The sequence below is a fragment of the Corvus kubaryi genome, unplaced genomic scaffold (genome assembly GCF_017639235.1).
Source record: "Corvus kubaryi isolate FWS band 111438036 unplaced genomic scaffold, C.kubaryi_AGA036_p1.0 137, whole genome shotgun sequence".
Lineage (NCBI taxonomy): Eukaryota > Metazoa > Chordata > Aves > Passeriformes > Corvidae > Corvus > Corvus kubaryi.
This window is the reverse complement of record NW_024580671.1, coordinates 20,468,046-20,484,253: the sequence shown is the minus strand read 5'-3', so window position 1 is coordinate 20,484,253 and position 16,208 is coordinate 20,468,046. Positions and strand designations below refer to the sequence as shown.

Sequence of the window (16,208 nt, the reverse complement as noted above, 5' to 3'; positions counted from 1 at the left end):
GTGGTGCTTACATAAATACTCTAAATATCAGTTGAAAATAAATAAGATTTATTATATTCAACTATAATATAATAAAATTCATAAATATTTTCCAGATAAGTTTATAAGGCTTTCTTTTGAATTACATGTTAGAAATCAGGACCTGAAACAACATTTTTTGAGGTATGCCTCTATCTAAAAAAAATATTTAAACAAGTAGAAATTTTGATTAGAGGAGATGAGATAGTTATTTAAAAGCATCCTAAAAGTTCCTAATTACTGTAGATGGATGTGTCAAATGCAGTTTAGAGGACTGACCATTTAAATTAAATGAAGTCCTCTTTATTCATGCAGTCTTTGCTTAATCCCAGCAAAGACAGTAGTTTTATAGGGTGGTCACAAAGATGAATCCAAATTCACTCAAACAGCCAGTTTACATTAATTTGTCAAGTGATTAGGGGGTATATCACACCCACCCACAATTTCCACATATTCTATGTGTGCAAAAGAGCATGAAATAGTGGTGTTACTCATGGTGTCAAGGGAGGGGAGGAGATGCAGGGGAGTGGGAGAAACTTTTGTACTCATTTAAAACTAGAAGGCCAAACTATGCAGAGATTGAGCTATGTTTGCATGCAGTTTGGGAAAGCCTCCTTTTTCAAGAAAACTTTCCTTTTACTGCTAGACTTAGTCCATGTATCCCGCAAGAATGTTTTAGGGGAATTGTTTAAGGAGCATTTTCTGGATTGTTTTACCCTCTACTCAGTCTCACATCAAATTTGCCAGCCTGTTACATTTTTGTGTATTAGAATGAGGTAAATTATTTTTCCCATAAAAAAATTTGCTGTAATTGGAAAGGTGCTGATGTTTTTCAGAATTGCCATATGGGGCCAATATAATATGTGAACAAAGTAAAGAGAATAACAACTCTGGCCAAGTGTTTGCGGCAAATGGAAATACCTTTATAGGCATAACATTTTTATTTCCATTTCTTCTGTTCTTCTTCACTCAGACATAAGTTTGTGTGAATTAAGAGGTGTTGAAGAATGCAAATTTCAAGTGATAAGGAAAAAAAGAACTTCCTCGACAAATGACTTTTATAAGGCATGTGTCAGTCACAATCAAGATTTTGAACATGATCACACAGTAGACATGAAACTCAGAGAGAAAAATAACCTAATTGCTCTTGTGAGATTACGTTCAGGGGCTTACAGTATGTTTGGCATGAACTCTGCTATTTTGCTGATTAAAAGTAATTTTGTGCTTCCTAAAACTTTTATGGAGCAACAATTAAAGAGTTTTTTTCACTGAACTTTTAATATAGAGTGGAAACATTTTGAAATGCTATAATGGCACAAGCTAATTGATTTGATTATACTTATTAATTAACTGTTCTTAAATTAGCTAAAAGTCATTTGTAAAATATAATTTTTAGTGCAATTAGTTTCTTCTAATCTTCACAGAATTCCATGACATTGCCCACTCTGCATTTCTGAGAGTGGATGAGATCTTATCCGATTGACTTTTCAGTGACAGAAAAGAGAATATGCCTTTTCTCAGTATCATGATGCTTATACCACAAAGGATGGTGAGAGTCTAAGAAGACACACCACACTTCCTGTTATACAGTGAACCAGAAACTTGCCAGATTCCAAACGCTGATGGCCCAAAATGTCAAGTTCCCACTAAAATTTTAGGAATGCATCATCTCCAGAATACAACTTAGAACTGCTGCATATATTTTTGCGTTAATATGTCATATGAACTGGGGCAGTAGTAGGACCCAACAGGAGAAAAGAATGTAGATTCTAGAAACAAAATAACACTTGCTTTATAGACTTCTTTTTCTAAAGAAAAATAAAAAAGAAATTAAGTTTTACAGATTCCACCATTATGATTAGAGGAAAGGTGAAACTTTGGGAGCTGAATTCAGCTCATACCAAATGAATAGAAGTTTTTTTCCATGATTTCTATGACAGTTTGACAAGACCTGTGGTTATTACTCAAGTTTTTAAAATATGTTTGTAATATTCAACTGTGGAAAAATTTTAAAGGCAAATTGCTATTATCAGGTTCTGGTACAAAATGTCTCAAAAATGTTTCAAAAGGACCGGGCAAGAATCTTAGCAAAAGAAACCATGCTCTGAATAGGAAGTAAGACATTCTGGGCTACAGCACATTTTATAAGATTAATACTTCTAAAGTAAGAGTGGAGGAGACATAAGCACAACAAGCATATGGGGGACATATTGCTGGCTAAGTGTCATAACTGGGCCCTTTTATTTCAAAGAAATGCTGTCAGAAGGAGAACATTAAATTCCACACATACATATATCAAGTTTTAATTTATCAAAATTTAGCAATGTTTGTTGTGGGGAAACCTTTTACTCTTGTTTGTTTGTTTGTTTGTGGGGAGGTTGTTTTTGGGGTTTTTTTGAGGAAAAAGCAGGAAGATTTTCACAGTGATCTCCATCAAATATAGCAGAAGCTGTGTTTCTCTGTTATTTATATGCCTTGGGTATAACGCCTTAAAATAAGATAAAATGGCTTTTCTTCCCAGCTAACTCTTTTAATATAAAGACTTATTAATTAGAAGAGATAACTGAAAACATTCAAAGCTAGGCTGGTGTTGCAATTCACAGGAAAACACAGTTCTCTTTTCTTACCGTAGTTTTTTCCAGGCAGTGAAGCAGGTGGTGGTGCTGTGTTTCAAAGGAAGAGCCAGATTTGCCAACAAAGGCCTGTTCTTCTTCATTGGAGGACTGCTGATACATAGAACTCAGTATTATTCTCAGTTTTGAACAGTATTTCTTATCCAAATATTTGATCAGAACTAATCTGGATTGTACATGGTAGCATAACTGCAATTTTTCGTCTACAAAGTATAACAAAAATTATTTTGCACCTTAATTTTTTTCTGCTTGTTTTTAAATCAAACTATTTCCCTTCCTTCCCTAGCACCTCCTTTTAAATGTTTTCATCTTAGGTCTTTTACACATAGATAAAATAGTACAATTTACAAGTCCAATAAACACATAAGCTTTGAATGTTGGATCAACGCATGCTTAAAATTATAATCAGTTTAAGTGACAGTAAAATGTTTGTTTTTCCTGGGAATGTGCCTCATTTGAAGAAAATTAAAAATAGTTGTCCTCCCAGGATCATTTCATAGCACTAAAGAATTTGTGGTATTTCTGCTTACACAAAAATTCATGTTAGTGATCCCAATCTAGTGGGTTTAGAAAGTGCATAAAAATGTTACTGACACAGAATGAAGAATTAAGTGGAAAGCATCCACTGCTTATTAATTTCTTTCTTAATTATTCACTAGAAAGCAAAAAACTTAATGGGGAAGGAAGTAGGATAATAGAGAAGATTACAATTCAAGCTTGGGATATTTGAAATCTGCATGGTAATTAAGCTACTTGGTGTCTTTTTAGTTCAAATATTTGGGTTCTTTCAAGCAGAAGAGGAAACAAGGGCTCTGACTGCTCATCTTTTGTGCTAGACAGGACGGATGGACAGACAGCCACTTCCTCCTCTTCTGGCTATAGGTTAAAGTATCCGGCAGTTTAACATGTATTGAACAGAAAGGGCATAGAGGAATAAAAGCCTTCCTGTATCCCTCAGGGAACAGCCTAAATGCCAGAAAATGGCAGGGATTAAAAACCACTCTGTCTGCAGTCTTTCTCAGCTGGGTACAGCTTTGAGCAGCCAAGGGGCTGTCTCCCAGCAGCATGGGTCACTGTGGATCCCAGTCCCAGCTGCTGGTCCTGGCTTCCTTGGCAGGGGTAAGCAGGGAATTTGCTTCAGATAACATTAGATTACAATGCATTTGAGGTAATCACCAAGATTCTCCTTAAACCAAAGTAGGTGCTTTGAGGGAACACTTTACCCTGCAACACCCCTCTGGGCAAACTGTACTCAAGAGCTGCCTTTTCCTTTATTGATGATGAAACCTGGTTTTGTCACCCATGTTCTACCTGTTTAAAGCCAAGTGAGATAAATCCAACTCACCTCCTAAGAGGCAAATGCTCTGTACTTTCCTTAATGAGTTCTTCTACAGGATCTAACTCTAAAAATGTGGGTTCCAGCATTTCTATCTGGACATTTCCCTCATCTCTTAATACCCCACCATCGACTCTCATAAGCTTCCTTTAACAATAGTAATTGTCCAGTTTATCCTTCCTTAATCTACCTCTAAAGATAACATTGCCCAAAGCCCCAAGGTGACTTGCCCTGGTGATAAGCTCAATAAACTACTGCTCGGCTGTCATTAAGTGGTTACTCCAGAGGTGGAGGGAACACAAACATTACCTGCTGCAGCTGGTTACTCAGCAAGCCATTTCGTTTGCTCTGCATGTAGGCATTAGCACTCCCACTCTTTGCTGCGCGGATTCGAGCAAGCCTGGCTTTCTGTGTAAACACACAAAAGGAAGAGTGTCATTTGTACTCATATCCTTTATCCTGTTTATCTAAAACTGCTAATTGGAATCAGTTGCTTATGAATACCAATCTCACAGGGACTGACAGACTGCACTGCATCTGTCCTCCAGGTGGAGCAAATCACAAGTGTCTTCCCATTTAAAATGCATGATAGAAGTTTTTATTTGTTTGTGTGTATCAGCTACTAAGGACAATGACTTTGGAGACGGGATTAGACAGATCAGTCTGGAAGTGCTGCAGTTTTTTTCTGCATTGTTGCAACTGCCACTGCTTATGTCTTGTGGGGCAGAAACATGGACATCCATTTCAGTTGCTATTGCAGTGAAAATCTCTTTAAAGGGAAATAAATGGTTCAGAAAAAACATAATGTTGCAACATCTATGAGTGGGTTTCTCAGACCCTTCTGGGTTTTTGGAGTACCAAAACATGGTAGTGCTTTTATGCTGTCTCCCAGCTAAGTTCCTGAATATTTGCCAGGCCATTTTAGAATCACAGAACGGTTTGCATTGGAAGGGGCCTTAAAGGTCATCTAGCTCCAACTCCCCACCATGGGCAGAGATGCCACACGCTACATCAGGTTGCTCAGGGCCCCATCCAGCCTGGCCTAGAACACTCCAGGGATGGGGCATACACAACTTGTCTGGCAACCTGTTCCTGTGCCTCACCGCTCTCTTAATAAAGAATTTGTTTCCAACATCTAATATAAACCTGCCCTCTTTCAGTTTAAAACCATTGCACTTTGTTCTGTCCCTATCTGCCTGTATAATGTCTCTCTCCCTCTTTTTTATAAGTCTCTTAGGTGCTGGAAGGCTGCTCTAAAGTCTCGCTGGAGACATCTCTTCTCCAGGCTGAACAGCTCTCTCAGCCTTGTCTTCATAGGAGAGATGCTCCAGCCCTTGGATTATCTCTGTGGCCCTCCTCTGGACCTGCTCTGACAGGCTCATGTCTTTCTTGTGTTGAGGACTCCAGAGCTGGATGTGGCACTCCAGGTGAGGTCTCACCAGGGCAGAGAAGAGTGAGAGAATCCCCTCCCTCACCCTCCTGGCCACATTGCTTTTTGATGCAGCCCAGGATGTGGTTGGCTTTCTGGGCTGTGAGTGCACAGTGCTGGCTCATGTTCAGCTTTTCATCCATGAGAACTCCCAGGTTCTTCTCCACAGGGCTGCTCTCAATGACTTCCTCTGCCAGCATGTACTCATATGTGGAATTGTCCTGACCCAGGTGCAAGCACCTTGCACTTGAATTTTTGATCGTCATGAAGTTCTCATGGGCCTACTTCTCAAGTTTTTCCAGGTCCCTCTGGTTGGCAGCTCTTCCTTCTGTTGTATCAACTGCATTGCTCACCTTTGTGTCATCTGCAAACTTGCTGAGGGTCACCTGATCTCACTGTTGGCTTCATTGATGGACATATTGAAGGGCACTGGTCCCAAGACAAAGCCCTGAGAGACATCACTCCTCACCAGCCTCCACCTACCGCTTCACATCTGTTGGTATAACCAGACTTAATACTTAACATCTTTGGTCATAGACTGTTCACAACCTGATTTTTCACAGACTGCAGGTATTAAATTGCTGAGAGAAATTTGTGCTTTCTCAGGTGAGCCTCATCGCTTGTGAAGGTGACTTTCATCCAGAGTAGGAGGCTCATGAGTGAGGGACATTTTGCATCCACTGAATTTTGTACAGCACCTAGAACCCAGAAGTAGGGGAAGGCATTAAGAATGGAATCTCTCAACCGTTGATGTGGAAAACAAAAGCTTTTGTGGGATTACTAGGATGGCATCCTGGTTCCGTATTTTCTGTGGCTGGTTACATGTATAAGAAGGAATCTAGGTTTATCTTCATGGTTAGATTTCTGATTCTGAAATGCCAAGCAGCATCTGGAATTAAATGGCTGCTGAAGCACAGAAGGAGATACAGTGAAGAACTTGAAAATCCAACTTTGATATATTAGTAGGGATTTTCATATCTGATACTTACTCAGTTGATATGTTCAAAAAACAGACGGAGTATTTTCCTCCCTTCCCCAAATTTCTGGGACATTAAATGTCAGCTTGCACTTACAGAGGGAAGCACCCTGGTCACTGCAGCCACCAGCTCTCTCTGGCATGACTAATAATTAACTGACTTAGAGGAATGGCTCAACACCACCTTTCTTCGCATTTACAACCTCAAACTCACAGATTGTTGCAACAGCAAGCCAAGAAATTTATGACAGCTAACAGCTAACATGGCTGAAATCTGGATTATGCTATGTCATGCATTTATTATCATTTAATTGTTCTGAAAGAAAATAAAGTAATGCTCTGCATGCGTGCATCCTTGAGCCAAAAATCTCACAGGAGAAGCTATTGACTGATTTTGTGATATATTGCCCATTTTAGAATAACACACTGGTTTATCAACTTCCTCGGTGCAAACAGCTTTTCCAGCAATGCAGTTAATGCATCTTATTCTAGTGGTGAGAGAAAAGATCCCCGATGACGTGCCTTGGGGTCCCCAGGAGCAACCAATGTGGGGAACTGTCACAGCTCCCACCCCCCTGGCTCACTTGGACTCTTAGGTGGCACATCCAAGGCTACCAGCACGGTTAGGGCTCAGTCCTCAGGGTTAGCAATTAAAAAGCTGCTTGGGCAGGCAGAAAATAGGTTGTTTTCAAAGTGGTGCTCCTGTGATGCAACCCCAGCATGCTGGGTTGAAGGGTAGGGGAGTTTTACCTGCACCACAGAATTGTCATGGGCTGGGACAAGTGCACTTGGTTATGTTCATAAATATATAAAAGTTTAGTCTTAGGAGCTCAAGATACCTTGGAAATGCCTTTAGAGGATGCAGCTTGGAGTCCCATAAATAAGTGATTTCAGTCACAAATGTTTTTTGATGTGGTACTTTTCAGTCTGCTCTTAATACGGGGAGATTCATTAGATTTAATGAGCGGACATTTAACATACATTAGTTCTGCTTTTCCTTTTAGCATGCATATTCATTTTCTCTTTAGTGATTGAAGTAATAATTACGGTGCAGCACTGTTTAATAAAGAAATATGAAAAACATAACAGTCCATCAGACTATCTTAATATATCAAAGTGCTACGACACATGTAATATGAAGGCTCTACTTTCTATGTGAAGATTTAAAATTGCTTTGCAAGTATGAATTTATTGCATCTTAGAAAGCTTTTGTGAGCTAGAAAGTAATAGCTTACATCTTTCCAGCTGAGATTCATTCAGAGGGCCTGAATTTATATCATTTACCAAAGAGAAGACAGTAACTCTATTACCAAGAGAGGAACTAGATATTGTGGCTTCCATGTTTATACTTCAGCTTACAGAAAATACTGCTGAAACTGGAGGTGTTTACAAATCTGTTAAAGTGATAAGATTTATTTTCAGTGCTTCTGCCTGATTTATATATGAGCCTGTAGTATGAGCAGTCAGTCTAGAGACTTCTCACATTTCCTTTTGAGGCATCATTAGAAGTTCATGTCATCCACAGGATTTTAAGGGCTATGCACTGGGGATGGAATTCCCATGAAAGGCATCAAAATTATATAATGACATCAGGAAAACTGTGGTTACAGAAGTACTGCATTTTCCTTTAGTCTGCATTTTCTGTCATGTATAACAGAATGGGAGTGACAACTGCCCCCTTCAACCACTGCAAAGCCCTTTCTAATACTCCTCTTTCATGGAATATCTAGGAAAAAAAAAAAAAAAGAAAATATTAAGTTCTCCTGAAATAGATGATATCTTTGCTATGAAGTTTTCCTAAGTATGCAACTTCGATTTGGGTAATTTTTACATGGTCTAGGACTAAACAAATGTAGCTGAAATACAGTTCTTTTACATATTCTAATGAAATTCCACCATAATCATCTCATTTCCATCTTCCTAAAGAAGTTGATGACCAGTTCTAATTCTTGCCACATCCCTTGTATTTGCACCGAACTTCTCTTTTAAATGTATGTCTTTTTTCAAATTTTACAACATAGAGTTGGATCCTTATCTATGGCTGCATTCATAGAAACCTCACAAAGGGAATTCACTGTTATTCAACAACAGTTAGCTCTGTCACTTTTAGAAATATAAACATTTATTTTCACAAGGTTTTAAGTAGTGCTAAATGTAGCACTTTGGGATATTTACAACGTCCAGCTTTTAACACTCAGATGCCCTCAGCTGTCCAGCTATTTTAAGAGAATAATTTTATCAGGAAGACTTTAGGACAGGGCTTAACTGCAGTACTGGGAATCATTTCTGGCAAGATTCTCTTCAACTTGCTATGCAAGAAGCCAGGGTAGCCCAGGTAATTTAGTACTTAGCTCCTGTTGTTTCCTGCTGCTCTCCAGGCTACATAATTATCTTACTATGAAAACTCAAAAGTTATTAATTACTTACCTTATAGTAATTATTGTTTAATAATTTTATACATTTAAAATACTAAAATTCCTTCCCAGTCATTCTGTGTGCACAGATTTTGGTCAGGACAGAGGTGGTTTTCTCCACAGTAGCTGTTATGGGGCTGTAGTTTGGATTTGTGCTGAAAACAGTGTCTATAACTCAGGGATGTTTTAGTTACTGCTCCACAGTGCTTGCACAGAACCAAGGCCTTTTCTGCTCCTCCGACTGTCCCACTGAGGAGGCTGGGGGTGGACAAAGAGTTAGGGGGGACATGTATGGGACAGCTGACCCCAGCTGACCAGATGGTTATTGCACACCCTAGGGCATCATGCTCAGCAATAAAACTGGATGCTGTGGGCGCTGGCAGGGCCTGCTCTTCCTCTGCGACAGGCTTGGTGCTGAGCAAATGTGTTCTTTTATATCACTTTTTTCCCCTGCATTTGTTTCCCTTCCTTATAAAAAAGATTAGACTGTCTTTATCCCCACCCACAAAGTTTTGCAGTTTTACCTTTCTGATTTTCACCCCATTCTTCTCGGGAGAAGGGAGAGAGTGAGCAGAAGGATGGGGTTTAGTTGCCTGCCTGCACTGAACCACAACACTGTGGCTCCTAGAGCAAGGGCGAAAATTGTCCAAAAAATCAGTTACATTTTTGTTTATATAATTTTTTTGTTTGGTCTTTTATAAATCCACCCTGTGTGTTTAAGTGAAAAATCACACCCACAGTTCATTCTCTGATTTTCTAGTTTTCAGTAATTGCAAATGATTGAATTCATATTAGCTGGCAATAATTTACATGACATCAATAGAGAAGAAAATGCTGTTTACTTTGCACATTAATGGATATGGAATGAAATAAGGTTCATACATTTCTTGAGTGGTGCCTTACTTTCACAATCTATTCAACTTATTGTTCAGTAAACATGAGTTCTACATGCTTTTTTTTTGCTAAACTCAAAAATCCTGGATAAGTTACTGTTAGTTATATTTCTGCAATGCCCCTGATATTAACAGCCTATCTCATATAAAGAATTCGAAATGGCTAGCAGGGTTTCCTACTGCAAACACTCTGACTGCCAGATGCTGTTAAGCAATTGTTGTTGCAGTTTATCCTAGAGCTACTTATAATTATCTAGTAACTGATTATTCATAACTTGACAGAAAAGTGCATCATGTACAATTAATAAAGCCAAGCCAATCTTCAGGATATATTTTGCTATGTGAAGGTAGAAGAACATACTTGCATGAAAGATGCAGGTTGAATTTTATTTCTAAAATCAAGTTTTGGAACTGATGATGGTTATTTGGCTGTTCTGTTAAGGCACCATGCAAAGTCACTCTAGGCAGGAAGTACTTGGGCAACTAATATTAAGGGTCTTTCATTCCTCAGATAATGAACAACACTGGGCAGATGTATCTGCACTCAGGCACTTGCTGGCCAAAAGGACACAAGGCTCTTGCCTCTCAAAGACATGTATGGAAAACAGAAAAGCCATATAGCAAGGGATACTTTATTCAGGGTGTGGAGGACTTTATAATCATAATTGCTGCTGCAGTATGCTGGAAAGGACCTTCAGGTCCAAGCTGCTATGGAGTGGCCAGATACCCATTCCAAGAGAGAAGCTGTGCCTCCTTCTGTCTCTTCCCTGGCCTGGTAGTCATCCCAGTGAATATGCTACTGTAAGGGTCCTGCCAAATCTTAGCCCTTGCTACCTATCACATACAGAATAGGAAATGATATCCAACCTTGCCTAAACCTTTTTTCTCCCTTCCCTTCTCCCTTCCCTTCTCCCTTCCCTTCTCCCTTCCCTTCTCCCTTCCCTTCTCCCTTCCCTTCTCCCTTCCCTTCCCTTCTCCCTTCCCTTTTCATTTCCCCTCCTTTTCTTGCCTTTGTACATGACAACACAACTGTCATTAGCGTTGCCCAAAGTTAATGGGCAACCAAAATAACAGCTTCTTGAAGTTGTCTCTAGCTGACAAAAGCTCCACAAATAGCATTCTTCAAAACTGTCTCAGTACTGATAAAACTGCTTGAGAAGAAGGCACAGTAATACTCCAGGGCATAATTAGTTATGCCCTGAATTTCAATGTCTAGTTTGGATTATTTATTCGTTCATTTCTTGTCAGGATAGGGCAGATCCTTGGACCTTAATACTTGATAGAAAACAACATTTTGATAAGCATAGCTGATTTTTCCTTTTTGTTTTCCTTTTTTCTTTTTTTTTTCTCTCTGTTTTTTGTTTATAATGATTGCAAGGGGTTTCCTGTACTGCAGCAGAAAGCTGGCCTATCCTGCCAACATTGTCTGTATTACAGAGTGGGATTTCATGGTAATTACAACAATGTATTTTTATCAAGAGCTTCCTTTAAAATGCATTCAAAATGCAATGGTATATAAATAAATTTCTCTCTTCCATCTTCTCCCAAGTATTAATGTGCAGTGTCTTTTTGCCAAAAAGAAACAAATGGAGTTGTCTAATCTTCAGTAACTGTGCAGAACTCAGTAAATGCATAAAATGATGGTCACATGGCTCTTGAACAATCCTAATGACAAAATTTTTCTACTGTAAATTGCCAGTGCTCCTGGAACTAGACTTCAACGCTTCAGCAAAGAACTTTCTCTTGAGTTTCCTTCCAGCCCAAGTGTTTTGCCATTTCTGAAGTCTATCTTGATTAAACTTCTGTGTGAGATATTGATAAAGTTGCACAATTCAAAGGCACAACTGTCTCAGTCCAATTGAAGCTGTTGTAGCCAGCAGGAGGTACCACTGCCTGCAGGGGTTTGTGCTGCTCTCCATGAAACAGCACCTTCTTTTTAGCTTATGTTCTTCAGCCTCAGAGAACAGAAATAGGTTCGGTGCCTAGGGTAACATTTATTTCAGAAAATAGTGTAAAGCCTCTATTGTATTGAATGAAGAAGGAATTTCAAACTTCAATAATGTGACCTTTTTGCTTGAATATTCTTTTGCAATGCAGTAGAAACCCCCTGTGAAATGCAAGGCTATATTTCATAGCTAAATATGGACCATACAGTACCCATGAAGTGCTTTTTGTTGATTTTTCTTTTTTAGTCCATCAGAGCAATATTCAGTTCAACATCTCAGTCGTTTTAGATTGAAATAGATTAGCTTTGCAATAGAAGATATCAATGAAACACACATCCAGTGCTAAGTTAATCAGACCTCAAAGCCATTTTCTCCAAAGCAAAAAGGGCATAAACACAGTCAGAGGAGATCTCTCATCCTTACTGTTGGCATGGTTCTGGGGAGCAGAGGAAAAAACACTTGGCAGGATTGCCATTCATCACTTCATGTTCCTGCTTGAAACATACAATGAGCTCACTGTTTTGCAAGGAGAAAAAGTCAGTGATTAACTAAAGCAGTTTCTATTCAGGAAGAGATTATGGGGAATAGCAGCCAGTCTACCAATCTCACTTTTGTGAGATATTTTCTAGTGTCCATCTTTTTTTCACTGACAAACTGTGCTGGGGTTTTGGCTGGGGTAGTGTTAATTTTCTTCACAGTGGCTCATGTGGGGCTGTGTTTTTATCCTTCCAGTTCTCTTCCTGATCCTGCTGGTGGGGGAATGAGTGAGCAGCTTCATGGGGCTTGGATGCTGGCTGGGTTTAGACCATGACACAAATGTAAAGCAGGCCTAGAAAACTCTGTTTTGTGGCATGCAGTAGGAGACAGTTTCTGTCTGAAAAGGTTGTGTCTGCAGCTATTATGAAAGCTCAGAATAGGCACAGTGATTGCTGGGATCAAGCAGATCTATTACCCATGACTGCCACAGTGATCAGGGGCACAGTCAGGAGCACTGTGTTCTGGCTGAGATACAGTGGTTTCTCTGCTGCCATTCCACAAACAGAAGTAGAAAAATTCTTGACAAAAACAAGGTAGTGTAGAAGTGACATGAAGTCAGCTGTGAAAAAGAGGAACACACAGCTGGAACTAGGCTGTGGGACAAAACAACATGCTTTGTTGGGTGGGTGGAATTAGTAGATAGATAAAGTACATTATTTGGATCCCTGAAGTAGCCTATATTTTAGATCAGGTTTCTAGAGAGGTATGAAATTCTTGTGATATGCCTGGTTTCTTTTTATAGCCATTTTCCTCATCTGACAGCATTTTTCCAAGATGTGGCCATTGAAGGGTGCTGTGTCTTCCTCCTGGGCCTATGACTTTCTTGGCCATGTACCTTTGTTCCTCCTGATTTTAAGATATTCTGAGAATGCATACATTTATTTCACTGTTTTTATTTTTTTGTAATGAAGAAATCAGTCAAAAAGGTGGCCAGAAAGAAACACACAAACATTTTTTATCTTTGACCCTGGTGCTGTTGTCGATATGAAGCAGATGCAGCCTGCAACTGCCTGTGCTCCCTGGTCTATATATGCAGTCCCCAGGCATGGTCTGCCTGCACACTTCCCCCAGCAATGATCCTGCTCTCCTGAGACCACTGTAGACTCAGGACCTCTCAAGAGAGGCCATGGGTCCACAAAAAGCCCAAGTGGTGACACCCCAGCCTTGACAATCATGCAACCTGTGTGGCATCCAAAGCCTTCTGACTGCCATTCGCAGAGGAGTGGAAAGAAGGGATCTCAGCTCCCAGAACATGGCTTCAGGTGACAATGGATGTTCTCTGAGCTGCCTGGCACTTCAGAATTCAGAGAAGTGGATTGGAACTAGTGCATTGGCAGTGATGTGGAGATGAAAGTGACTGTCCAGGCTTGGCTGCATCACTCCTGATAAAAACTTCTCTTCCCAGCCCCTGACCTTGTCCATATGTGTCAGGGAAGGAAACAGTCTTCTTGTAGATTGAGTGGATATTTTAGTGAGAGACTCAGCAAATCAAGGTAGCTGGAAAAACAGACTTTTACTTTCATTTTTACCTGATTGAGCTGTTTATCTGAAGCCTTTTAAACAAAATAGAGCTGAAGAGACAAGTTGCCCAACAATCAGATTCCCTCAGAGACTGAATCTGGAACTTAAACTAAACCTGGATTAGTGAAGCAATCTGTTAGCAGAGATGTTAGAAATCATTATTAGGTTTGGGGGTTTTGCTTGTTTGGTTGGTTGTTTTGTTGTTTTTTTTTTTTTCCTCAGAACATTGTGGTAGAAAGAAAGTCTGCCTGAAAAAATGCAGACGAATCTTCAGTGGGTGAGACTGCAGCTATTGCCTAAAAATACTAGATCTAGTCTAACAAGTAGGATGAATTACCAAAATAATAGGCCTGTACATTTTGACAAAAAAGACAAATGAACCAGCTTTGGTTTGTGTTGGGTTTTTTTTCCTCACTAAAAATAAGACAGTATTTGCATCTAGGATGTGGGTTAGGCATGTAGCACATACATATAGTGGTCCTCTTGCTAAGAAATATGCACTATAATTACACACAACATATAGAAAGTCATATTTATCTATTGTTCAACAACATAAGGATGAAAAATTAGAAGCTCACCTTCTGTGCCCTGCGCTTGTCTGCTCGTTGATTCTGGTGGTATATACGGCTGAAGTTGGAGACAATTACAGGAACTGGCAGAGCAATGACCAAGACCCCACTCAGGGAGCATATTGAACCAAAAATCTTGCCAGCTATTGTCTTTGGCACCATATCACCATACCTGGGTTAAAGAAAACGAAAGGCTTAGTAAAGACAAAATCTCTTCTAATTATTTAATTTCACAATGAATTAATTGCACAATAGCTTTTACTTCTCTTGCAAATAATACTTACATATAGATAATGCTTTATACACATATGCTTATATATGCAGCATGCCCATTGTTGTGCACAAATAATTTTAATTTGAAAAAAATTTTGGGTCTCCTGTCTATCAAACTGGGCAGGTACATCACATTTTACCTGCTGTACTCTTCCCTGGCTGCCTGGATTGCAATGGAGAGAGAATGACCTTGCTAAGAAAAAAAAAAAATCAGTGTTGAAGTTCAGTCTTACACTGTTCACTTGTTGAAAGAACTCATCGGTTTCACTGGCAAGATCTGAGAGAGAACACTTGGCAAATTAGATGCTAAACTGAATAATCTGTTGTCTCACTTAAGCTGATATAGTACTTTCATTTAGCAGGGTGACACATTTTTGCAACAGGTTTCCCAGGAGATCATGGACTTTCTATCATTGTATTTTTTCATCTTGGCCGGACAGAAGCACGGCTGACCTAAATTCTTGTTGTTGACAGGAGAAGCTGGAGTAGCTGAGCTCCAGATGTCCCTTCTATGGTCTAGGTGAAAGCAAACATGAAAAACTCAAGCCACAAGCAAGCAACCAAATAAATTGTAACTGCCATCCTGGCAGTGCTCAGAATTACTAAAGTTACCACCTTTCTTTATGATGTTGGATGTTGTTTTGTCCAGCAAGTAAGAACAAAGTACTACTGATGTATGTAAAGGCACTCCAGTGAAAACTTATTAAGAGCTATTAGCTCTCTGCATTTTGCTATATTCTGTAGGGGAGAAGTATGTAATTACATACTACAGAGTTTAATAAAAAGATGAATTACTTTCAAGTACCATTTGGTTTTAAGTTATTATTAAACATTGATTTTAGCTTGTGACTTTAGTATGCTTGTGAACAGAGAGATAGCACATTCCCTATTACAAAAAATTTATAAACTCTTAACACAAGGAAAGAAGTAAAACTGCAGGAGGGACAGTATTTAGAAAATACTATCTGGAAAACAAAACCTGTCTGTTTAGTAGGAGCTGGAAAAATAAAAGAGAAGAGGGAAGAAGTCTTCAAGTCAGTGTCCGAATTGTGTACCTAATCACAAGGAGTGGATAAAAGGGTGAGGATATGGGATGATGGAGAAACTATATGAAGCTAGAGGACACCTTCTAGCAATGAGAGCTCAGCTCATGTCAAAAGGAGGTGAAGATGAATGGTTTGTATTTCGTAAGATATGAGGAAAGTGTTGAACATAAATATTCAAATAAATCGTCATCCGGGCAGATATAATACAGATGACCAAGTCTTAGACTATTGACACAGATTATGTTGTGTTAAATAAATATTTGGTTGCTTTACCAAGCATGTCCAAGATAAAATATTCACATGAATAATATAATCAATATTTCTGCCAATACCGCCCCCCCCCAGAATTTGAATGCTATTAGTTTCTCATTTTGCGACATGCAGGATTGCATGAAAAATACATAATTTAATAGAATCCATCTTTTAAATGAATAATATAGGTGGTCTTAATTAAAGGTAACTAAAAACTGGAAAAATACCAGAAAGAGAATCATGCTTTCATTCACATCAACATTTGCACCCTACAACACAGACATTTTTGGTGCTTATTCTTCCTAAAGCCAGAGCTGACTATCAACAGTATGCATGCCCCACTTTTCTTTTCTTTGGGCAAGGAA

At 39.1% G+C, this 16,208-nt stretch overlaps 1 protein-coding gene across 2 annotated transcripts in view; it reads right to left on the bottom strand.

The window, feature by feature from the left end:
- Window positions 1–16,208, bottom strand: part of KCND2 (potassium voltage-gated channel subfamily D member 2) — a 263,571-nt gene that overhangs the window by 5,574 nt on the left and 241,789 nt on the right. The window contains exons 2-4 of one of the 2 annotated variants that reach the window (XM_042018103.1): window positions 14,282–14,444; window positions 4,297–4,395; window positions 2,646–2,744 (exon numbers count right to left, since the gene is read on the bottom strand). In XM_042018103.1, the coding sequence (XP_041874037.1) occupies window positions 2,646–2,744; window positions 4,297–4,395; window positions 14,282–14,444 (361 nt within the window). The remainder of the gene's footprint in view (window positions 1–2,645; window positions 2,745–4,296; window positions 4,396–14,281; window positions 14,445–16,208) is intronic. The other variant, XM_042018104.1, reaches the window with a different exon arrangement.